Here is a 24,616-nt window from a genome sequence, read left to right on the forward strand (position 1 = left end):
TGTGCGACTCACCTTCACCTACTTAATTTTTACTACTCGAATGACGGGATCGTTGTAAATGCGAAGCATTTCTTGACAAACCTCGGTGACTTTGAGTGTATTGATCTAATCTATCTATCTATCTATCTATCTATCTATCTATCTATCTATCTATCTATCTATCTATCTAGCCGCTTACGTTTTGGTGCTCTCGCGGTCACTCCCTTAATTTGGCGTGAACCAAAATTAGCATGGGAGGGTTTGATTGATTGATATGTGGGGTTTAACGTCCCAAAACCACCATATGATTATGAGAGATGCCGTAGTGGAGGGCTCCGGAAATTTGGACCACCTGGGGTTCTTTAACGTGCACCCAAATCTAAGCACACAGGCCTACAGCATTTCCGCCTCCATTGGAAATGCAGCCGCCGCAGCCGGGATTCAATCCCGCGACCTGCGGGTCAGCAGCTGAGTACCTTAGCCACTTGACCACCGTGGCAGGGTTTGGCGAAAATGGCAAAAATGGTTTGGCAAATATGACGCCCTGGTGAATACATGAATATTGTCACAATCCCCGTCGCGTACGTCGTGAAACACTTCCCGCTAGACAGTGGCACATACTCACGGACGGGTATGTGCCACTGGCATGCGGGTATGTGCCACAGGTGATTAAAACTTAGTATCTACCCAGGAACGACGAAAACACACATGAACAATTTCAACGCGCAAGCGTTAAGAAATACCAGACATCAGTAGTGTCGACCCGACGAATGCAAAGAATAAATGTCAGGGTCCAAGCTGGAACCGCACCTAAGCATTCTGCGTGGCAATGAAGCATTTTACCACAGAGCTACGCCAGGTGTCGGAGCTGCTTTTCAATATAGACGCTAATCCTCGTGAAACGTCCACAGGGGTTGCAGTGCTGCCAACCCAATTTCATAAACATAACTTATATATTCCTTTGATACAGCCGTCACGTCGGGTTAACGTCAATTGTGGTTAGTTGTCATGCGATGAAGTTTATTTATGTAGCAGTGTCCAGGTCCAGAATTCTCGCGAGCATCAGCGCTTCATATCAGCTTCTGGTGTTGCTGATAAGCAGGTTCCAGTTGGCATCGTTGCACAAGTGCAAACAACTGGTTATATAAACATCTACAACTCTTCAATATATGTCTGTGCGTGCAACATTTGTACATATATTTAGAGTCATTTCATGATGTGTCCCTCAATAAGAGTCATTTCATGATGTGTCCCTCATGATGTGTCCCTCATGATGTGTCCCTCAGAAGGTGACCGTATTGCAATAAAAATTGCAATACGGTCACCTTCTCTCCACATGCTTCGCATAACGTCGATTCCCAGGTATGTGGGATCTGGCAATTTTTTTACAATTCGCGCAATTTCAATGTGGCTGCCATGACATGGATAGCGTTCCGGGCCAAAAGCTTAGAAGTTCAGTGCCCAAGCCACTAAGCTACTATGGAGCGTACGCTCTCGTGAGCGAGCCGTAAATATTAGGTGAGATCAAAGAATGCTCACAGCACGGATAAAGGCAATCGCAAGATAGCCCTTAACTAATAACTGTCAATACTTGATCGAGTTCGGCAGTGTCATATATTCAAGCAGGGCCACATAGCACAATATTTTCTAAAATAAGAGTCACAGATAGCAGCGGCTTCTTCAGCTAAGCTATCAGGTAGACAGTTTACAGCTGAAAAAAAGCCGCTGCATTCTTAAGCCACACACATGCTGTGCGTATGCCAACCTATTTTAATTTGATTATTATTATTATTATTATTATTATTATTATTATTATTATTATTATTATTATTATTATTATTATTATTATTATTATTATTATTATTATTATTATTATTATTATTATTATTATTATTATTATTATTATTATTATTATTATTATTATTATTATTATTATTATTTGATATAAGAAAAATTAGGAAGGAATTACGAACACAGAGAAATTAGGAAGGGAAAACAGGCTGACAGCTGCCACCTCGAAGAGCACAACGGCTGACTGCGTTTTTGAGTAGAAGCAACACCGATCAAAGGAAGAGGAAAGAAAAGATGGGGGGGGGGGACAAAAACACAGACGTAAACACAATCAAGCAGTCGCGTGAAAAAATGTCTATAAACGGGGGGCCAAACCGGTTTTGTTCACAGGCCTACATAACTCTACTAACTTCTTTAAATATGAAAAACAAATATGGGAGCCACAGCACGGTGGTTTAGTGGCTAAGGTACTCGGCTGTTGACCCGGAGGTCGCGGGTTCGAATCCCGGCTGCGGCGCCTGCATTTCTGATAGAGGCAGAAATGTTGTAGGCCCGTGTGCTCAGATTTTGGTGCACATTAAAGAGCCCCGGGTGGTCGAAATTTCCGGAGCCCTCCACTACGGCATCTCTCGTAATCATATGGTGCTTTGGGGACGTTGAACCACACGAATTAATCAATCAAAAATATGGGAAAGAAGGCTATGTTGGAGCCGGGCATCCCATAAGCATGACATCAGATTTGAAGAAGCACACAAAATTGGGATCGATTCATTGATTTGTCATTGATTGATTGATTTCATTTTGCCGTTCCTTCAAATGGAGGCATCGGCGAAAGCGTAACACAGAAAAGGCGACAGGCGCCAAGTACGCTAAAGCCACTGTTAAGTGCCATGACGTCTTCATTCAAGACGCCAGGTTCAAGTGCCACAGGTGTACGAAAGGGTCCTCTGTGAAATATCTGAAGTGCAGATTGTCGTGGTGTTCGAGATTGTACGGGAAGCGTGTTGAGAAAAGCCGACTTCCAGGGAAATTCGGACGCCGAGATCTTCGCCTCATCTCATCTTTTTCACTGCTGCGTAGATGCAACCAGGCATAGCTTACGCCTGGGCTGTAACACAGGCTGTTGTTCCCCACCATGGCGAAATGGTCACGGGTCAAACGGGCGGGGTAAAGAACGCAGGGCAGATGCCCCCTTGTGTTCGAGTTAAGCGGCCGTACGTCAAACGTTGCCGCTACCGAGTTCAGCAAACCGCTTTGTTCGTTGTGCCTTTGTCAATACCGGATCCCTTGAAAGCTATGGAGTGCGCGACTCCCCAGAGTTCGTCTGAGAGGGGCACCGTCTTGCCAATACTAATAATGGATAGTGTAATCAGCTTTGAAAATTAATTTTCTAGTTTTGTCGTCAGCCGTTGAGCAAGGAATGAATGTTTTCAAGTTTTACTTTCCTTCTCATCAAGGCTGACGTTGATATGTTTGATTAATTTTGTTTTCATTATATTTCGAAAGGTAACAGTTAGTGTGTTTTACTCAACTGAGAAGGCTGAGTAAAAGCCCCTGTTTAAAATCCCTTTTGTGTTTGGCATTACGTGTTACTATGCGCGCCAGTGTAGGTTAACTTTTCACTTTTTTTCTATAACGCCTGCAAGTTTGACTTTCAGTCTTATTATCTTGTTTTTTTTATACAAGCGTGCTTTCTCTTGTGACGATCGTTGGCGGCGCGCATTGAATGAGAGCTTGTTGGAGGACAAACTTTGTTATGTTTAACAGTCTAACGCTTGCAAGCGACACCAATGTGCATGATTCAGAAGTGTACTAAATTGCAGTTTCGGGGCCAAACTGAGTTAACCTCAGCAGCTTCGATTGTCCTCAATCTGCCTGGGTCACAATAGAGAATCTCTCGCGAAAAAAAACATTCTATTTGGTTTAGCAGTGTGATGCACTGTAAAGGAGTGTCGGCAATATGTATTCCTCTTGAGATACGTTGCTTGGTGTGCTATTTTTTAGCTAAGCTTAATCGTGGGGAAATATTTTCGTCTCTGTTTGTCTGACGATTTGATCAGCATTTGGAGGGCGCTTTCTTTGGCCAGAGAGGTTTGGCTTTGTGCTCGACTCCATCGTTCCAGTGATCCCCTGCAAGGCTGTGAAAGTCACCCCGGGTGGACACAATTCTCAGTGATCAACCAGCACCCCTCCTTCCGAGTCGCGCTAGACGGCTCAAAACTCCGGATGTATTTTCTGGTGGCGGGGGTGCTGTTATGCTACAGGCATGATCCTCGTTCGAGAGCGCTTCTTTACACGAGAACGAGCGCAGTTCAGGTGAATTCTCCCCCCCCCCCCCCCAGCGCCACCTTCTACGCTGAAGGCGGTACCGTGCAGTTCCGGGCAAAGTGCCGCCTCCTCCGCCGAGCCACCGAGCTGTTCCGAGGAAAGCTTCACTTTCTCCTCCAAGCACCGGGAACTGGTCTCGTAGAAGAAAGCAAAAACGTTATTTAAGGCCATGCTGGCCCAATGTTTGAGGATTTTGCCCCAGCTGACGTCGTCGTGCTGGCCGGCTTTCTACAAACGAGAACCTGCTATAGTAAACGTTCCTACTTGTTGGTGTTTTGAATACGATTGCCTCCCTATTCCGCCTCTGGGTGAAGGCTTCAGCAAAGTCTGTTCGACTGCTCACCGCTTTCGTCTACTGCTACCATCGCAACAAACAGGAAATCCTGGCAGTGGTAGCAGCGGTGGGATGCCATCAATCCCCGACTTCCTAACAACGTGCACCCAAATCTGAGCACATGGGCCTACAACATTTCCGCCTCCATCGGAAATGCAGCCGCCGCAGTCCATCAATTTAAGTACCTTGTTTTATAAGGCGCCTCCTCGTGAAATATTTTCAAACTCCCCTTACGTATGACTTGCCCTGAAATTGATTCACACGTACATTTTCCTTAGAACTATGTACGCACACGTATCACTACAATAAGAGCTTTGTACGATCAGTTATTTTCACTGGCTCTACACGTGGGTCCATTGGCTACGAGTGCGCGCAGGCAAGAAAAAGTAATTTTGAGATATAAATTGAAGAAAGGTGCGTGATGAAGGGCAAAACTTATGTTCCAGCATGTGTCGCATAATTTTTTCGGTTGGAGGGTGGTAACCATACTTTATGTACAGGGGTTGTCAAAAGTTGCCAGGCCGCAAAGCCCGACCGAAAAGCAGCAGCTCGCTGCTATTAGGGCCGTTCCAACGCTACCCGCACAGCCACAACGCACGTCCCGGGACTCCTGCCGCACGGAAGAGAGGTACAAAAAAGTCGAATCTTTGCCACAAAGGCGAAGCAATGAACGCGATAGCAACAACTTGGAAGGCCACTCGCAGAAAGGCAAGCAGATCGAAATGTGCCCCGCGTTTCTTACGCACAAATGGCGCACGAAACGTGCTCGCAGGTGCAGATGAACGCGAATAAGCGTCTCAGTAGTTACTTCGCTGTGTCTGAAGAGCACGCGCTTTTCGCAAATGGAAACTTCACTGATTTCAGTGACCATTATGCGCCCCGTAACTACCACAGAATTGTTCCAGGTAAAGCCCCAGTCAGCCGAGACGTACGATCATCCCCTCGTCCTCACCTCTATATAAGGGTGCGTGACAGAGTGTCCACTCCCCTTCTCTCTTCGGGCCAAAGTACGCGTGAGTGATGAGAGCCGTGACGCGCTCATTGCGCCATTTTGCTGATAATGCTGAAAGCACGATACTTCTCTCCCGAGATGCCCGCCAACAGCGGTAAATGGTAGATATAAATAGCTTGCCGTGTGAGCGTTCAAGACAGTACCCTTCGGTGGCTCAGTGGTGAACGCCTCGCATTCATGACGTGGAGGTCCCACATTTGATTCCGCGCGCCAGTCTTTTTTTTTCTGGATTTTTTTGCGCTTTCGAACATATAAATACTTATAAATATACGATGCATCACGTTGACGCCAACACCGGCGGCGAAATACAGCCGAGAGTGTCCATATAGTCCCGCCGCGGTGGTCTAGTAGTTAAGGTACTCGGCTGCTGACCCTCAGGTCGCGCGGTCAAATTCCGGCTGCGGCGGCTGCATTTCCGATGGAGGCGGAAATGCTGTAGGCCCGTGTGCTCAGATTTGGCTGCACGTTAAAGAACCACCGGTGGTCGAAATTTCCGGAGCCTTCTACTACGGCGTCTCTCATTCATATGGTGGTTTTGGGACGTTAAACCCCACATATCAATCAAGCAATCAAGAGTGTCCATATAATTGCTATCACAATAATAAGCCAATTGGCGACGTTCTCTCACCCTCTGATTGGGTGCGGCTGTGCGGATCGCGCTTGTAACGGCTCTTAGGATGCTGTTATCACAATCGCACCTTGACTCGCACTGGCGTGGAGTGGGTGTATGCAGGGGGGGGGGGGGGGGGGCGTCCTTTTTTTTATCCTGCTCTCCTTGATAAGAACGCGGGAAATAACCATGATGCGATATGTTTCCTCACTGCTCGCTCTTCAAATTTTTACATCGTGCAGCCTGTAGCGAGGTGGCCGTGTTCCGGGAAGCTGACGCATCATGCTAGTGGTCCCATTTAGCTAAACAACGTATAGATTACCGAGTTTTTGGCTTCCCCCAATATCATGCTTTTTATATTTTCATTGGCACAGTGGTGGCTCTCTCAACCATCTGCGCAGGTCAATTCGAACATGGGGGGAGCCTGAAATATATAGAGGAGCACTTGTGCCGGTGCCTGTTGGATCACCTTTGTGGAATAAGCAGCGCTGCACAATATAGTATACAATAGGTGACCGGTAATATTGGCAATCGTAGGGAACTGTGGGATACGACGGCTTCCGGTTCGACGCACCACGCGGGTAAGCAATGGCACGCAAGCGTTTTTGTACCACTACGTTGAAGAAAAAACTCGTCTCCGTGCAATTTCAGTGCTTTAGAAGTTGTTTTTTTTTTTTTTGCTAACCGTGACTGTGCCGATGACAAGCTACGAAAGCCATGAACGGTAAGAAAGCTTATTTATCGCACTAAAATGATCTGCAATGATTTTATGCTGCTCGGGGGTACTGTCAGTTTTGCTAGCAGATCAATCGTAACAGAAAACAGTTTTCATTGTATGATACGTCAGTGCAGATAAAAAATTACCATTTTAAAGATCTCAGAGGATGCGGATGATTGTAGCAGTGTGGTAAAAGTTCATTTTGGGATCACTGCTTCGGTAGACATCATCGTTCGATCGGCATGAAGCGCAGCACTTATTGAGCGCGTTAACATATCTTTTTTTTTTTTCTAGCCTCCAGCACTCTATAAGATGCACTTCTTAGTCGAAGCCAGATGCTTATTTGAACGCTGATCTTGGTCAAACTGCGCGGCACGGCGGCACATAACAAATACAGTCAGACATAGACAGTGCCGAATAATCGAAACCATGCGCTTGTTTAACGAACTTCTTCCTTTGGGTGCCCTTTTGGCGCACAGTTTGACCAAGATAAACGCAAATTGGCTCGTCCAGCGCATCGTGTAAACTTACTCTTGAGTGAAGCTTTCGCGTTTTCTTTTTTCACATACATGGGTGCAATGGCCGGCGCTCATCTCGTATGGCAGGTAGATTTCGCCCGCGTGTTTTCTTAATATCTTTGCTAGGCGCACCTGCGCGACAATTTATTTGTCAATATAATACTCGCGGCCAATTCATGCGTTAACTTTTTTTAGTGTGGAATACACACGTACGTGTGATAAAATGGTTTACGCACACTTTGGCTTCAACGTTCCCTACTCAAAGGCTGCCTGTCGCTGTGGCTCAGTTCACAGCCGCGGCCCACCTCATTTTTTTTATTCGTTCCATGGGAATTATACCTGCGTTTGCCATTCACGCTTGAGTTGGAGCAGCCAATGGCTGAACAACCAACCATGGTTTATCAGGACGAAGATAAACGAGCCACTGCTCGCGCAAATCACGAATAATTTGAGGCTAGCGGCGAAGCGGTTCGCCGTCGTCTACTCTTCTCGAACGGGAAGCCTGTAGCAGACGGTGCATCTCACAATGATTGATTGATATGTGGGGTTTAACGTCCCAAAACCACCATATGATTATGAGAGACGCCGTAGTGGAGGGCTCCGGAAATTTAGACCACCTGGGGTTCTTTAACGTGCACCCAAATCTGAGCACACGGGCCTACAACATTTCCGCCTCCATCGGAAATGCAGCCGCCGCAGCCGGGATTCGAACCCGCGACCTGCGGGTCAGCAGCCGAGTACCTTAGCCACTAGACCACCACGGCGGGGCGGTGCATCGCACAATCTCTCGCTCTTTTACTGGTCACCTATTCGAAGAATGGACAGGGAGGGAACGTAACACATCGTGTTTTTTTCCTCGATTTCTCTTGAATATCAAGAAAGGGAGAACGATGCATGGCCCCCTGCCCGCATTTTGCTCGGTGCCTACTGGCCCCAAGGCATAATTGCGATAACAGCACCCCGATAGCAAGAGTGGCGATGTGGGCTTGTTGGTGAAACATTTGAAAGAAATTTATGTATAGTGAGGCGAAAAAACGGACACAGGAAGGAATAGACTGAGAGGACAGAGCGCTACTAGCAACATATTTATTTTCGACCACCAAGCCGCTTTTAAGCCATAATCGTCAGGCGAGCAAGCAGATAAGCACCTGTATTCAGATAAATGCACGACAATGTCGTCTACCTACAAGAAAAAAAGCATAAATAGGACAACAAAAAAACATCACAGATAAAATCGCGTATCACTGCGTACGCAGGAATGCCTTGTCACCCACTTCCTTGGGTGACAAGGCAATTGAAGGCTTGCTAATACATACATCTCCAAGAGGATCAATAGGTTCGGCTTCTAGGATCAACCGAGTCATCTCATCCTTATGCCGACCAACAATGATTGTACTCTGGAACAAAGGCCGGCACCCACACGCGTGAATGTGAAGAGCGAGAAAACCTTCTGGTGGCAGTTTATCCGCCTTGTAATTGTGTTCTCTCAATCACTCATTCACACATTTACTGGTTTGACCGACATATTTTTTCCCACATGTGAACAGAATAAGATAAATGACGAACGAAATGCACTCCACAAATTTGTGTGTATGCCTTTTTGTGCACAACACCCTTTCCCCACGTGACTGATTCGTCAGTACACACAATTTCCCAAGTTTATCACGTACTGAAAATAGCACCCTAATATTGTCCCGAAGAGCCACTTTCTTTAGGTTATGTGACAGCTGGTGAACATATGGAATTATGGCCGTGCGTCTTGATTGTGCCGGTGAATCGACATGAACATTAGATTAGCTTGAACTTGTGCGAATCCTTTTGTCACAAAACGAGCGCTCAAAAAAGGGCGCGCCGCCAAATTCTCGCGACGAAACGCCGGAGTGACGCCGCGAGGTCAACGATAAAAAAAAGCATCCAAAGACTCCCCGGGCACGCGTCCTTCTCCCCTCGGAAGCATGGGTTCACCGACGAACCTCCTCTCAACGGCGCCCGAGGTAGCCCTCGAATGTTCTAGATGGAAAGGGGCGGGGTGATGCCGGGTCGCGTCATCTGTCGCGGACGGCCTTCCAATCATCTCGCCCTTTCCCCCAGCCTTAGCTGCGCATCGCGCCGACGAAATGATGAGAATTTTCTGGAATCTCGCGCGGAAGGTATTTAATCGAGCAGCTGAGATGAGAGATCAGGAGAAGACGGAAGTTAGCGCCAGAGCGCGTAGGGTATTCCGCCGTGTAGTCGGCGAAGGTTTTGTCCGTAGTGACAAAGCAGGAGAAGAGAATTTCCACCTGAGGGGTGAAAGCTCGAGCTACAGGCAAGAGCGTGTGTCTACCGCTATCGAGCGAAGACGCGTGGCATCAGCTGCGTGTGTGAAGCCGACATGTTTCCGGCGAAAAAGGTTGAAGCTTGGAGAGTGGCCAAGTGAAGACGCGAGGTTTTCTAGAAGAGAAACTTCGGGGGCAGTCGAGGTTTTCTGGAAGAAAAACTTCGGGAGCAGCGGAACGACAACAACGCTGGACTTTGAGTGAGTGATTCTCGGAAGAGTATCATCCAGACTTTTGTTCCAAGAATTTTGGACTGAATAGGTTTTCTATCTCTTTAGTCTTTAAGTATCTTGGTTGTTCAATGCGTGCGACTGCATTGTAGTACGTATTGTTGTCTGTGTCCGTTGTTTCGAGTGTGGCTGATTGTACTGTGTAGTACGTTGTTTGATTGGAGACATCTTGTACTCAACTATTGTGGAGTGTGCATACTTGTGTATTGTTTTTGATCTGCTATTATTGAGAATATAATTTTATTTTGTTTATCAACTCTCGGCTCTGACTTGTTCTTTGGGCTACAGCCGGCGTCCACTGGCGCGCCAAATAGGACCACTTCTAAACTGTCCACGCTTTCGTGGTGTGGTTCGGGGGGCCGATACTTCGGCCCTTGGAATTAGCCCGGCGATCGCCTCCCTAATTAACGGGACCCGTGACACATTTTCAACTCTATTTCCCCAACTGAAACTAAAACATGATCCGGATAGCCCGATCCTTGCAAACGTGTGATCTGATTATGGAAGCTCTGCTTCATAAGGTGCGCACATGACTTGTTCAATGCGTTTTTGAGGCAAGTCGTCACGATGGCTCTCTTGGTTAGTTTGCAATGACCGGGATGAAATGGGAGTAATCGTTTTTTCTTGTAGGTAGATGACATTTTCGTGCATTTATCTGAATACACGTGCTTATCTGCTTGCTCGCCTGACGATTATGGCTTAAAAGCGGCTTGGAGGTCGAAAATAAACATGTTGTTGCTAGTAGCGCTCTGTCCTCGAAGTCTATTCCTTTCTGTGTCTGTTTTTTTGCCTCGCGCTGCATAAATTTCTCCGATAGCAGTTGGCTGCTGCTCCTCAACCGGGTGTTTTGGCCTTGAAACTTTTGGCAAACCCTGTACATACGCGCATTCCTATATGTATGTATTTACGTGTAATATGCACATGCGAAATAGAAAAATGGTGAAGGGAATAACTCCCCCACCCCCTCCTTCTGGCTTCACCAGTACGTTATGGTATAGAATGGTATGCTCCGCGGTATCTGTAAAGGTATATTATACCACAGCAATGGAATGTAGCGCTAATCAACTCCAATGGGTCTAGTCAGAGCTGGGGGTGACGGCGAGAGGGGCAGCCAACGCCACAGGGCCCCTGGACCAAGGCCGACTACGGAGCGCAACAGCACGACACTGCCCCGACTGAAATTTACACTCTCTTTTGTGTTTCATGTGGTGGAAGAGTGATAACGCTATAAAAAAAGTCATGAAGGTCCCATGATTCTTTCTGCACGGATACGCTATAGCATGGTGATACCTATGTAACTCGGTGGCCTCAATAGCAGTGAGCTGTTTTCATGCCTCAGCAGATATTATCACTAAACAAACCTGCTAAGCCTAATAGATGTTGTCAGTGATTTGTGTCATTTGTTCAATGCTTTCTTATGTGATAACGCTAAGCCCTGTGTTTTTTACCGGGAGTGATTCTGATGCAATTATTGGTCTCTGTACAGCTCAAGAGATGTCTGACCCATCATACACCGGTATCTACGTCGACGACAGCGTTGTCAACGTAGCTAGGGACGTCATCCAGCAACAGGTAAACGAAAGCAAATCCATTGCAGCGTATGTAAACAGCGTGATCGACGAGCAAAATTAGAACACATACGACAGTGCTAGTGCTTCGCTTCCAACCAACGTTTATTTTATACGATCCTCTCATGCCCTGTGCACCAAGTACTACATGTGCATGCGTCATGACACAATAGATTATAAAGGTAAACTAATAAATGTGAGATGATGCAGACAAACCACTAAAGGGTCCCTGCAACACTTTTTCAGCATGGTCAAAAAACGCTGAAGATCGGGAGTAGACACTCCCGTTAACACGCGACCCAAATGTTATAGCGCAGCACGCAGCCTGGAATTTGCAACAAATTATCAAAAACAGCAAAACATTATTGTTTTCCCTTCCCTTGACAAATGGTGGAAGACTCATTTCGATCCCCGTAGCGCAACAGCTTAGGAGCGGCAGCCGCAGCCAAACCTCCGCGAGCCACCGTGCCGCTAACAAGTCGGCGAGTCCTAAGCGAGCGACGTCGTTCAGCTCGAGCAAGCGAACGCGAGACCAAACACGGCGCTGCACGCGGAATGTCTGCCGCCAGCGAACTTCGAACAGGAGAGCGAGCGTACGCTTGGCCACCGCCACGAACAGCGCCGAGCTGGTTTGGAGCTAGCGTCGAAGAAATCGACAATAATGCGGCCCTTTTCCACAAACTCAAGCGAGTGCAGCACGCAAACGCGAGTCCACCGCCACGGCCAACGGACGGCGCCGAGCTGCTTGCGACCGACTGACGAGAAAGCCAACTGTAATGGCGACAAACTTTCAGTTAGTTCCGACGCTAGCGAAAGCCCCGCCAGCCCGTGCAGGTGCATTTACAGCGCGCGATATACTACAACCAAGCTCTTTACGAGAACCCGCAACGTGTTTTCGATGACTCCCAACACAGCGACGAGGTCTCAGCCTAATATCGTCAGCCCGGAGCTCATCGCGGCGGCGAAGACAGGCGAGCACCCGATGAGTGAGCGTACGGGAGGCCGACGGCAGTGATGGCCAATGTTCAGGTGGTCGCAAAGCACAGGTGAACTGCAGACGCCGAAGCTGACCTTCGCGATGCATTTCGTGCGTGCGATATACAACACGACTGAGCCCGTTGCCGGCAAGCGCGATCCGTATCGCACACGCGACAAGTAGAGTAGAATAAAGAATGATAACCTCCTTGCCTTAGAATATAGCGCTGTTTTTGCCCTGAGTCGGACTGAAGTAAATATCCAATAGGCCTGTTGTCTTCTCGGTCGCCATATTGCCCTTCAAGCTGTTGCTGTCGTGTGTTGGTCGTGACTATCTTGAAGCCAGAGTTATACAGAGCGGCGTGGTGACGTGTCGAGACTTCCTGCAGACTTCAAGGGTGCTGCGAAACGCAAAATCAGCAGCCCACGCTCATCCAAGCGTACACACAAGCACCACGTCGTAATTCTTAGACCGTCGAATCCAGGCAGCTGTGGTCGAGCACTCCGAGCGTGACGCAACGCCAACTGTCGCCGGCAAAATACGGGGAAAGACTGAGCCAACAGAGGAGGAGAAGGGAGTAGAAGGAGGGCTGGTCACCTTTGCAACGCTTTTCGCGCTGCCTGCAACCCCGGGCGGTTCATTCCTTTGGAGCGTGTTGGGAGACTAAGTGGTTTCGCGCAGCACGCTTCCCTCTTTGGTTGCTCCTCAACAGTCTAACCATTCATCGCGCGCGCCTATTGGGCTCCGTTACTCAATTTTAGGGTATTTCGCCTTAGAGTGTGCATGCGTCACGCAATAAATTTTGCTCTAGGGTCTTGTTTTGCTCATGTATTGTCGGGTAGTGCAGGCGGGGCGTTCTACGCACTCGTGCGATCGTTTTCCTGCAGTTTGTTCTCGTCCATTCGGTGCACATGCAGTGCATTTTTTTCTTGTATGGTTACCATTGTTTTACAGTCTAAACACGCCCGCTCAGTGCTTGCTTCAAAGGTCCAGCTACAAAAAATTTGTGCTTCGCTAGAACCATCTTCTTCCTTTTCGATGACATAGCAGTAAGACGGTGACGTGGTATCACGTTATTTTCACTACCTTCAAAGGGGCCCTGACACGCTTCTTCAAGTTACCAGGGAATGAGTTTGCTGCAAAAGCTTATTGCTTCACAAATTCAGTGCTGCAAAAAATTTAGGAATCCGCCCAGTGCGAGTGGAGTTACAAGGGTTTGTCGCATGCTGCAATAGCATTCTCTCTCTTCTCTCGTCCCGACAAAAACGTCACATGCGCCTCGTGGTCTTCAGCACTTTTTTTTCTTCTTTTTTTCTTTGAATCCGCCACTTTTTTGGTGTGTTCGCGCGCACAGACGTGGACAAGCCGCGGCCTCCCACAGCGATCTCTGTAACGGGTGAGCGCGCCATGTCTAAATCAGCCAATGGCTGATAGATAGGGAATTCACGTGTGATTTCTGGACATATTCCGTCATTTGTCAAGAGAATAGAAAGCAATTTTTAGCTAACTTTGTTAATTTATTGTGAATTACAGGCCGCGTGCTGCGCTATAATATTTGGCTCGCGTGTTGTCGGGAGCCTCTACTACCGATCGTCATCGTTTTCTGACCATGCTCAAAAAGTGTTGCAGGGCCCCTTTAGGGTGCAAAGCATCCCTTGCTCGGGTCTAGGTGCCGAGCAAGTCGCTATGTCACTCACACTACGCATGTGCAACTCTCCTCCTTCCCGCTGTTTAACATCTGCGCGTTACTCTCTCCACTTCTATCACCTGTTTGCGCTCGCTCCCACTCTTTCTCCTCTAGGCATTCCTCCCAGCGGCATTACCACAGCCATTGCGCATGCGCGTATCCTCCCTACTTTCTTCTGCGCTTGCTTTCTCGTGCCTCGCAACGTCTGATAACTAGTGCTACTGTATACGCTACCTTTAGGTAGCAGAGTTGTGCCAAGGTAAGCCATCTTGGTTTTAAATGCCTTGCGAGAAAGCCACTCACCACCCACGCCGGAACAGTACCCGCGCTTTTGATTACTAGCATTGCTTTATTTAATTTTTTCGCTTTCCTTCTATTTTTATGAAGGTATCAGCAAAACTCAGTTGGTCCGGTCACGCCTAGAAGCTATCACTGTATGCTTACGTTCTTGATAGGTAACAATGAAACAAATTGCGTCAGCTCGCTGAACCAGTGAGATATTTATAGTTTGTCACACATTAGCTTCGTCTTCTGTTTCGCTGTTTTCCCCATTTAAAGATATGAAATTATTTTTGCAATTTTTATTGCAATTGAGAAAGTCAGGGATGGAATTTTTTAGTCACCTTGTGCTCTTTCGATGACTCGGTGAGGAAGCAAGGTATAGTTTTATTGTCTTGACTTAATGATTGATATGCGGGGTTTCACTTCCCAAAACCACCATATGATTATGAGAAACTCCGTAGTGGAGGGCTCCGGAAATTTCGACCACCCGGGGTTCGTTAACGTACACCCAAATCTGAGCACACGGGCCTACAACCTTTCCGCCTCCATGGGAAATGCAGCCGCCAAAACCGAGATTCCATCCCGCAACCTGCGGTTTAGCAGCCGAGTACCTTAGCCACTATACCGCCGTGGAGGGGTGGTTTTATTGTCTTAAACTGAATCAAGCTGGACAACGATCGAGAGTGACCGTGCGACGCCCTTGTTACATGCGGCTCTCTTATTGCACTTGTATCATAGAAGAACGGCTACTTGGGCTATAGTTGTTCAACTCTTGTATTACAATCGCGGCCACCGACAGCTGACGTGAATTGTTGTTCAACAGCCTTGTCGCATCCAATGTTCCTTTCACTTGAGGTTTGAAAGCTGCATTAAATTCTTACGCTAGCTGCAACACCTACTCCATTGGAATATATCTAGTTTAAGTTCTTCCTTGATTTTAGCGTTTCATCCGTAAGATCACTTTAGACGTATGCAGCCGACACATGCTCGCCAACTCTGCGTGTATAACGTATTCACTGCATCTTTTGGTAATACAGATAGAGTAAGTTTTTCAGTGCCGTGGGTAGATAAAAAGAAGCCAAGCGTTGATTCCTTCCTCACTGAACACTAATATTTCTATAGCAACACCCGCTGCATCCGCGTCTAATTACATGGGCTGTACGTAGTACAATTCAAAATAGAATGCACTTGTTTTTTGCGACTAACAGGCAACATAGCTACCGTACCGAAGAAGCGCGGCGCGAAGAATAACAGCTGATGTCAACCGCGCTTGATCTGCTCAGAATCGGCAAGCATCAGCGTCGTCTGCGTATCGTTGGTTTCTTCGCAATGCAAATGAACCACTTGTGACCACGTGATGGCGCTCGACAAATAGAGGTGCTGAATTGGGGCAGGTGGAGTGCGCGGCGCCCGGGAAACAGTGGCGAAAATCTGCAACCCAAAGGTAGCATATACAGTAACTCTACTGCTAAGGTACGCTCGCTCCTCCAGTCTTGTAAGTATTCTTCCCTGTGGCGTTTACACCACCATTGCGCATGCAAGTTCCCTCCCCCTCTTTCTCCTCTCCTACGTTCGCCCTCTCTTGCCTCGATTGCCAACGCTGGTGGCAGGCAGCGTCTGCTAGCGAGTTTCTTGATTGAAAAGAACGACTGCTCAGCAACGTTGCTTCTTGGGCGTGTTGGAACAAGTCAAACATAATGTAGTGCAGCGCGAAAAACAGACAACCAACGAGCAAGAGAACGAGGACACAGTGAATTCTTCCTACTAAAGTTTATTAGATTGGGATGCGCGTATATATACAAAATCAAAGCAAGAAAAGTAAAAACCAGGAAGAAAAAATATAAAGGTGAAATCTGAAGAAGTGCCGGTAAGTCACACACGAGCACAAACACCACCCCCCTTCTATGACTCACCAAAAACAAAATCTCTTTATCAGGAAGGTGCAAGGAAGACCTGCTTACGCATGCGTCTCCAGACTGCTTGATTTCCTCAGCCTCAATGATTCCCCTCGCCCTTTTGTTCTGATTGCATGCAAGGACCGCGTTTTTTTTTTTCAAAGATAGGGCTACAATTGCAGTCCCGCACATGAATGCCAAGGTGCCCCGATACTGTAGTGTAAACACTATGATAGTGCTCACGAAGTCTGTCATTCAGACAGCGTCCCGTCTGACCTACGTACTTACTACCACACGTCAGAGCAATGACGTACACGACACTTTGAATGCATGGTGCGAACTTTCACTTATGATCTGTGGGGTAGCCTCTTTTCTCTCTCATCTGAGATCTCGAGCTGCACAGGTCAGAAAGCTTCTCAGGGGCCAAAAAACCACACGAACCTCCACGCTTTCTTCAATTTTCTTAAGCATATGTGAAGCATCATGCACTTAGGACACCACAGCTTTCTTCTTTTAATCCTGCACCCTCCATCCCACTCTGCGCTCCTCCTTTCTCCTTGGATTTCTGACGTGCCTAAGCAAGCCTTCAGTCACGGACAACACCACGTCCGGCGTGAACACTGTGACCTTAAGGTCGGTCACCTGCTCCAAAAAGACGTCATTCACTTTGTTGTGAGCCGACTTGCACAAGGTCTTCTGCAAGGCCGAGTGTGTGATTGCCTTTTTCACTAGCTTCGAGTGCACCAACTAGAAGGCCAGCAATGGCTTCTGCTCACGAGGCTCATACCACCAACAAGAGTGTTGTCTCAAAAAAAGCAGCATCAAGTCTACCAATTTGATGGTGTCACCTTCAGGGAGCTCGTATATGGCTTCAGGAGGTTATAGCTTGCCTTGGAAAACCTCTGGAAGATTTCCCCTTTTGATATTTTCTTCCTGGTTTTTGTCTTTTCTTGTTTGACCTGTGTATATATGCGTGCGTCCTAATCTAATAAACTTTGGTCGGAAGAATGCGCTGTGTCCTCGTTCTCGAACTAGTTAGTTCTCTGTTTTTCCTGCTGCCATATATTATGAGTGAAAAAATGTTCGCGCTGCACAACCGTTCACTGGCCACCCCGCACTGGATCTTGACGTCCAAGGAAGTGCTGCATGGCGGGAGATTTCTCCTGTGCGTTTCTGAGCAATAAAAATTCGCAGGGCGCGCGTTAACTAAAAGGGACTGCGGGTCTCTGTATCCAATCAAAATCTGCTAAACATGTCAATTGCTGCCCATTAGCAGCGATTGATATATTCCAGTAGAAAACACCAGTCCATCACTAGGCCTCCCTAGTTTTCCCTCCTCCGCAACGCCGCGGTGAGCGCCAGCGTCAGCGTCGGTGCCAGTGTAAGCGTGAGCGCCCGCTGCTTCGCATTTATCGCTGAGCCTTCCTTCGATGCGGGGCGCCGGAACCGAACAAAGCGGGCAGCCCTGTGCACTTTGGAGAAAGAATATTTTGGCGTGAGGGGTCGAACATGGCTCAAAAGCACGCCACTGTCACTGGTGCGGAGCTGAAGTGCGACTCTTCGAGCCCCTATGCCCAATTATGGCAATGACGCCGAGCGCCCAAATACAAGGAAGTGGTGCCTCGGACTGTGGCTATGTCTCCGGCTGACAGGATGCCTATCCGCGCCAGCTGCCCAGACCATGCTCTCGGGCAAGGGGCGAACCGGGCCTGCGGCCCCCATTCGACGCCGCGGATAGTCATCAAGCTCCCAAAAGACGCACTCGTTGCATCCAGCATGCTGGAGGCATGTTTTGCGCGAAGAAACAATTTCGCGAGCATATTACGCGCGCGTGCGCGTGCGCGTGCGTGTGCGTATGTGTGTGTGTGTGTGTGTGTGTGTGTGTGTGTGTGTGTGTGTGTGTGTGTGTGTGTGCGTGCGTGTGTGCGTGTGTGTGCGTGCGTGTGTGTGTGCGTGCCCGTGCGTGTGCGTGCGTGTGCGTGTGCGTGCGCGTGCGTGTGCGTGCGTGTGCGTGTGCGTGCGTGTGCGTGTGCGTGTGTGTGTGCGTGTGTGTGTGCGTGTGCGTGTGCGTGTGCGTGTGCGTGCGTGTGCGTGTGCGCGTGCGCGTGCGTGTGCGTGTGCGTGTGCGTGTGCGTGCGTGTGTGTGTGTGTGTGTGTGTGTGTGTGTGTGTGTGTGTGTGTGTGTGTGTGTGCGTGCGTGCGTGCGTGCGTGCGTGCGTGTTGGGGGTAGGGCCAGCAGACTGACAAGTGGAACTCGCCAGCTTATTGGAAGAAGACGTAGTCCCCAGTTTCCCTAGACCCGGACTCTAGGGACTTTGAGGGGGATAAAAACGCAAGCAGATGCCTGAGAGAGGAGATATGAACCCAACTTTCAAACTGTACAAATGTAAATAAAGCTCATGTATTCCTCTTCGGAACTTGAGTTCGGTTCTCTGGAACAGCAGCTCTTCTGAAAGACGAAGTCTTCGACCACCTGTCTGGACGCGAAGAAAGCAGGGCAGTCGGCGAAGCCTCTAACCTCAACAACTGGTGGCAGCTGTGGGATGGGCTTGGTGGCATGGCGCTGCAACTGCGGGCTAGCGTTTGGATTTCGCTCTGAGATCTGCCAGGCTTTTAAACTCTAGGTGAAAAGTTTGAATTCCTGGGAAACTATTAGGATTCCGATGCAAAGTGTGGTTGTGTGAGCATCGTTGAGTGGGCCAAACCAACGTTTAAAGCAGTGACCTTGGATGTGAGGAAGTTAAGGAAGAGAGCATTGTTGCTGTTATGTGAGAAGCTGGCCGTTGAATCCGATGACGCGGTAAACAAGTGCGATCTATTAAAGAAAATAGATGCAAGCGGTTGCAGTGCGGAGAGCATTGAAATCGCTTGGCAGCTTGTTCATAAAGCTCTGAAGAAGGAATAAGTGAACAAAGCGCGCGAAAAAGAGATACAGGAAAGAGAAATAAGGAAGTTGGAGCTTGAAATTTAAATGCAGCGTTTGCGAGTAGAAGGAGCGGTGAGCGGCACTCCGTTAAGTGAAAGCAAGGGGGAATCCTATTGCATGGACAAGTGGATGCAGCCACTTAAGATAGGAGAAGACATAGGATTGTTTGTAGTGCATTTTTAGGGAACTTGTGAAAAGTTGAACCGCGCTCCAGATACGTGGGCACAGAGGCTTTTGACGTTGCTACCTTAAGAAGCTGCCGATATTATGGCGAGACTCAGCGTGAAGGATATGGACGACTACGAGAATGTTAGGTCGACCCTCCATAAAAAGTACCGACTTTCTACAGAAGCGTTTAGTCAGAGGTTTAAGGATTTGGCAAAAAAAAAGGTGATGAGGACTATGCAGAGTTTGCATATGGGCTGAAAACCTTATAGAGCGGTTGAAGAGCGCAGACGTTTACGAAAGTCGTGACAGGAGCGTTGAATGCATGTGTCTTGAACGATTTTCGCTGCGCATTCTTCGATCAATGAAACTATGGATACAGGATCGAGATGGGGTCCACATGGTCGAAAAGGCTGCTCAGGTCGCAGACTAGCGCGCGAGGCGTAGGAAACTGAACGCGGAGGAGGGCCACTTAGAGCGCGGGAATACGTCGCGGAAATATTTTCTCATTAAGAAACCTGCACAAAACAGGAATGTAGAGAAAGACCCAAGAAATGCCCAAGAAAAGGCTCTCATCTCGAACGAGGGTGGCTTGACATTAGAGGCGTCTGAAAAGGCAGCAAAAAAGGGAATTCGAAGCAAGGCCACCTTTGAGGTACTACAATTATTAAGGGTTCGGGCATATCGCAATAAAGTTTAAGAAGCCACGTACCGTGTTCTTATGCGTGGACAGTAGCTATGAGAACTTGGAGCTTCTTCGGCCTTACATGCATGAGCTCAAGGTTAATTCAAAATTCTGCTGAATACTTAGATATAGCACTGCTACCATTGACGTAGTGCACCCGCTCAATGTTGCCGCTGAAGATTTTACAGGGAAGGTAACGTGGATAAAGCAGATACTAGAGGAGCACATTGTTTGCTTGCCATTGGCAAAAGTCACTATTTCCGGCCCGTTCGGAGAATTCGCAACCGAAACTGCGGTTTCGAAAATGGTTCCCTTAGAGCACCCCTGTCTGTTTTCTAACCTATCTCAGCAGCTGTTGCGTGAACGTGGTCAGAAATTTGGAGAGGGAAGGGTGCAGGCGTTCACACGGTTTAAAACCCGTCAGCTTGTCGCTCAGCTAAAGCAAAACTTGGGAGCAGGCACGTGCACCTCAAAGCAAGCAAACAATTCTGAAATTGGTGTAAATGATGGAGGAATAGTTAGGATTTAAAACTGTTGAACTTGAGAGGGAAATCCTCGACGGCAGGGGATGCGAAGAGGCTGAAACAGAAGGTCCCGAATCGGAGAGCGACGAGAAAGGTTTACTGTTAGCTCCGGGGTCGACTAGTTTTGATAGGCTTTTGCAAGTAGACAGAATTTCGCTGTGTGCTGAGCAAAATAAAGACCCCATTTAGGCGCGTTTGCAGCTCACGGCTAAAGAGGGAATCGCTAGACGCAATGTGACTGTGCACAAAAAGGGGGGGGGGGGGGGAGGGGGCCTCGGTATATAGGCATTACAAAGACAGGAAAGGCAAAATTCTTGACCAGTTGGCGATTCCCGAGAGGTACCACCAAGATATTCTCAATCTGTGTCGTGGTAAAGGATGGCCGGGGCCTCTGGGAGTGAACAAAACCAAAGATCAACTTCTTATGGAGTACTCATGGCCTGGGTGTTTCAAGGACGTAGAGTTGCAGATGAAATCTTGTGATGCCTGCCAACGGGTTGGAAAACCGGGGGACAAATGGAAAATCTATTTGAAACTCGTTCAACTAATCACGGAGCTCTTCCGGCTACTTGCGATAGATGATACCGTGGGACATTTGTAGCAGTCAAAGTCAGGATACCGATACCTCCTAACGATGATATGTCCGGCAACTAAGTTTCAGGAAGCGATTTCATTGAAGGAATTGTGCTCCTCAGAGATAGTGGACGCGCTGTTGACGACCTTTTCACGCATCGGTTTCTCCACCGAAATCCAGGCAGACCAGGGCATGGTGTTCACTAGTTCATTGACAACCACGTTTCTCAATAATTGTGGCGTAAGGCTGATACACAGTTCCGCATCCCCAATCCAACAGCATAGGTAAACAGCACTCGGCTCTTAAAAGAGTATTACGTGCCTTGTGCTACGAGCGCAGAGATGACTGGGAGAGCTGTCTAACCGCAACTCTCTTTGCATTGAGGACCATCCCATATGAGGCCACCAGATTCACGCCGACGAAGCTGATGTACGGGAGAACTCTCCGGTCCCCATTACGAATGTTGCGAGAGCTATGGGAGGGAACAAAAGAGAGCCAGATTGTCGTGGTTTAAATACTGCAACTCCTGGAGTGTTTAAGTGCCGCACGCAAATTGGTTGAGAAAAGCATGAAGGTGTCTCAAGAAAGCGCGAAGGCGTATTACAATAGGACTGCGGGGAGTTGAACTTTCAGTGAGGGTGATAAAGTCATGATCTTGCGGCCTGCGAAGAAAAACAGGCTGTAAGTTCAATGGGAGGGGCCAGTAGAGTTAGCGAATAAGCTTTCGAAGACTATTTGTTAAAAATGCCTGGTCGAGAAAATAAAGTTAAGCTTTATTATTGCAACCTAATGAAACAATATGTCAAAAGAGGAGAGGTTGTCAACATGTTGGTAAATATACCCGAAGAAATAGCTGACGATCTCCCTGTGTTGGCAGCGTGCACAGGCGCAGACCGCAATGTGGAGGAAATTTCGGGCCTCTCTGCGAGTCATGGAGTTCTCGAAGAACGACATTTATTGGACCTGAAGGAAGTGCGAAGTGAATTTCGCGACAGATTTAGCGACAGGTTAAACTAACATCAGCCGAGCCGATCACATCGAAGCCTTACATAGTTTCTCTTCGACAGCATCAGACCATCGAGGATGAAATAGAGCGCATGCTGAAGCTTGGGGTGATTGAGCCGGTGGAAAGTAATTACTCGTCACCCATGATTATAGTTCAGGCACCGGGTAAGGATCCGCGTCCTTGTTTCGATTATCGCAAGTTGAATATAATCACCAGGGATCAGCTGTACCCTATACCGAACATTGAGGAACGGGTCGAAAGTGTAAGTGGTGCTAATTACATCTCGACGCTTGACTTAGTAGGAGGATATTGGCAAGTGCTGTTGTCAGACAGTGCCAGCCGCTATGCAGCAATAATTGCTCTGGTGGGTGCATTTCGCCCTCTTGTGCTAAGCTTTGGACTTAAGAATGCTCCATATAGTTTTCGTAGTTGATGGATATTGTACTCAAAGACTTGCATGACTACGCTGTGGTGTATTTGAACGACATAGCCATTTTTTTTTCGAAAACATGGGAAGAACATGTAGCACACTTGAGAACTGTGTTAACAAGGCTGCGCAAGGCGGGCTCACCATCAACGCCTAGAAATGCGGCTTCGGCTGTTCGCAGGTGACATATCTTGGACACGTGGTGGAGAGAGGAACCCGGAATCCGTCCGAACTCAAAATAGGGCCTATTGCTGAGTTTCTGTGACCCCAGAACGAGCGAGATATTCGCTCCTTTTTGGGATTGGCGGGGTGTTACCAGCTGTATGTACCCAGCTACTCTCAGCTAGCCAACCCACTGACAGATGTGCTACGAAAACGAGAGCCCGAAAGAGTAACTTGGGATGCCGAGAAAGAGAAGCTTTTATAGCCCTTAAGAGATTGTTGGTGTCACGGCCAGTGCTGCAAATGCCTGACTACACTATGAAATTTGTAGTGCAGTGTGATGCGAGCGACGGAGGATTGGGTGTAGTAATGAGTCAGGTGTGAGAGGACGGAGAGGAACATCCCATTCTCTATGCAAGTCGTAAGTTGACAGTGAGGGAAGAGGCATACAGTGTCACAGAAAAGGAGTGCGCATGCTTAGTGTGGGCGGCACAGAAATTGTCCTGTTACCTGTACAGAGTGAAGTTTGCTTTCGAGACAGATCACTGTCGGCTGATGTGGCAACGCCAAATGTCTATCAAAAATAGGCGCTTGCTCCGATGAAGTCTTATCTTCCAAGAGGACAACTTTTTCATACGGTATAAAAAGTCAAATGAACAGAAACGCCAATGACTTAGCAGAATAATTTGATTTATAAAGAGAGAGCCATTACTTAACCATTTGCTTGTTAATTGTGTGGTCGTTGTTTAAGTAGTTCTCATGTTGGTTTACACTGACACATGTGGCGATTTCTCTCTCTTGTGGGACTTTCAAGGGGAGTATGGTCGCTTGCTTTATTTGAAATACCACTCACAGGTGAAAATTTATTAAGGGTAACAATTTTGAGTTTGTTCTATGAATATTTGTTTGATGGGCCTGGTAAGTTGAAAGCAGACACCGGGAGCTATTGCGGGGTAGTGTTGTGGCACCTGGATCATTCTTATGTTGTCTCCTTTTGTGTGAGAGTTTTCGAGCTGCATGTCGGCAGTCATCTTTGTCTCCAAAACCCTCTCTTTATGGCCAGCAAGTGGGTTTATGGCCGTTCTAGAGTTTCCTGGCCCCGGAGGAGCTGTTAAGATCGCCGGGCCTCGATTCGCTGTGGGGCACCGGAACCGAACAAAGCGGGCAGCCCCGTGCACTTTGCAGCAAGAAGAAATGCCCAAAGGCGCGCTCTGCAGTTTTGCGTGAGGAGTATAATACGGCTCAGAAGCACACCATTGTCACTGGTGCGGAGGTGAAGTGTGACTTTTCGAGCCTCCATGCCCCAATTACGGCCACGACGCCGAGCACTCAAATACGTGGAAGTGGGCGTCGGACTGCGGCTGTGTGTCTTCAGCTGACAAGATGTCTGCGCACAGATTCACGCCAGCTGCCCAGACCCATTCTTTGGTTTGAGGGGTGAACCGGGCCTGCGGCCCCCATTCGACACCGCAGGTGGTCATCGAGCTTCCAGAAGACGCGCTCGTCGCATCAAGCATGCTGGAAGCCTGTTTACCGCGAAGAGACGACTTCGCGAGAATATTACAAGTGTGTCTATGTGTGTATTGTGGCTGGGGCCAGCAGATTGACAAGTGGGACTCGCCAGCTGATTGGAAGAAGACGTCGTCTCTGGTTTCCCTAGACCTGTACTCTAGGGTTTTGAGGGGGATAAAAACGCAAGGAGATATCTGAAAGAGGAGATCTGGGCCCAACTTTCAAACTGCACAAATGTAATAAATCTATTGTATTCCTCTTCGCAACTACAGTCCGATTCTCTCCAACAACAGCTCTTCTGAAAGACGAGGTCTTCGACCACCTGCCTGGACGCGAGGAACCCAGCGCAGTCGGTGGAGCCTCTAACCTTAACAGTATCTACACATGGT

The 24,616-nt window shown here is 48.1% G+C and overlaps 1 protein-coding gene and 1 pseudogene across 3 annotated transcripts in view; both read left to right on the forward strand.

Moving 5' to 3' along the window:
- LOC119187621 (ornithine decarboxylase) overlaps positions 1 to 24,616 on the forward strand; it is a 109,607-nt gene that overhangs the window by 19,839 nt on the left and 65,152 nt on the right. For all 3 annotated transcript variants that reach the window (XM_075878498.1, XM_037435710.2, XM_075878497.1), the window contains one exon: positions 11,325 to 11,410. In XM_075878498.1, the coding sequence (XP_075734613.1) occupies positions 11,333 to 11,410 (78 nt within the window). In that variant the 5' untranslated portion in view covers positions 11,325 to 11,332. The remainder of the gene's footprint in view (positions 1 to 11,324; positions 11,411 to 24,616) is intronic.
- On the forward strand, positions 17,882 to 21,147 carry LOC142776941 (uncharacterized; annotated as a pseudogene).

This window comes from Rhipicephalus microplus, chromosome X (genome assembly GCF_043290135.1).
Source record: "Rhipicephalus microplus isolate Deutch F79 chromosome X, USDA_Rmic, whole genome shotgun sequence".
Classification (NCBI taxonomy): domain Eukaryota; kingdom Metazoa; phylum Arthropoda; class Arachnida; order Ixodida; family Ixodidae; genus Rhipicephalus; species Rhipicephalus microplus.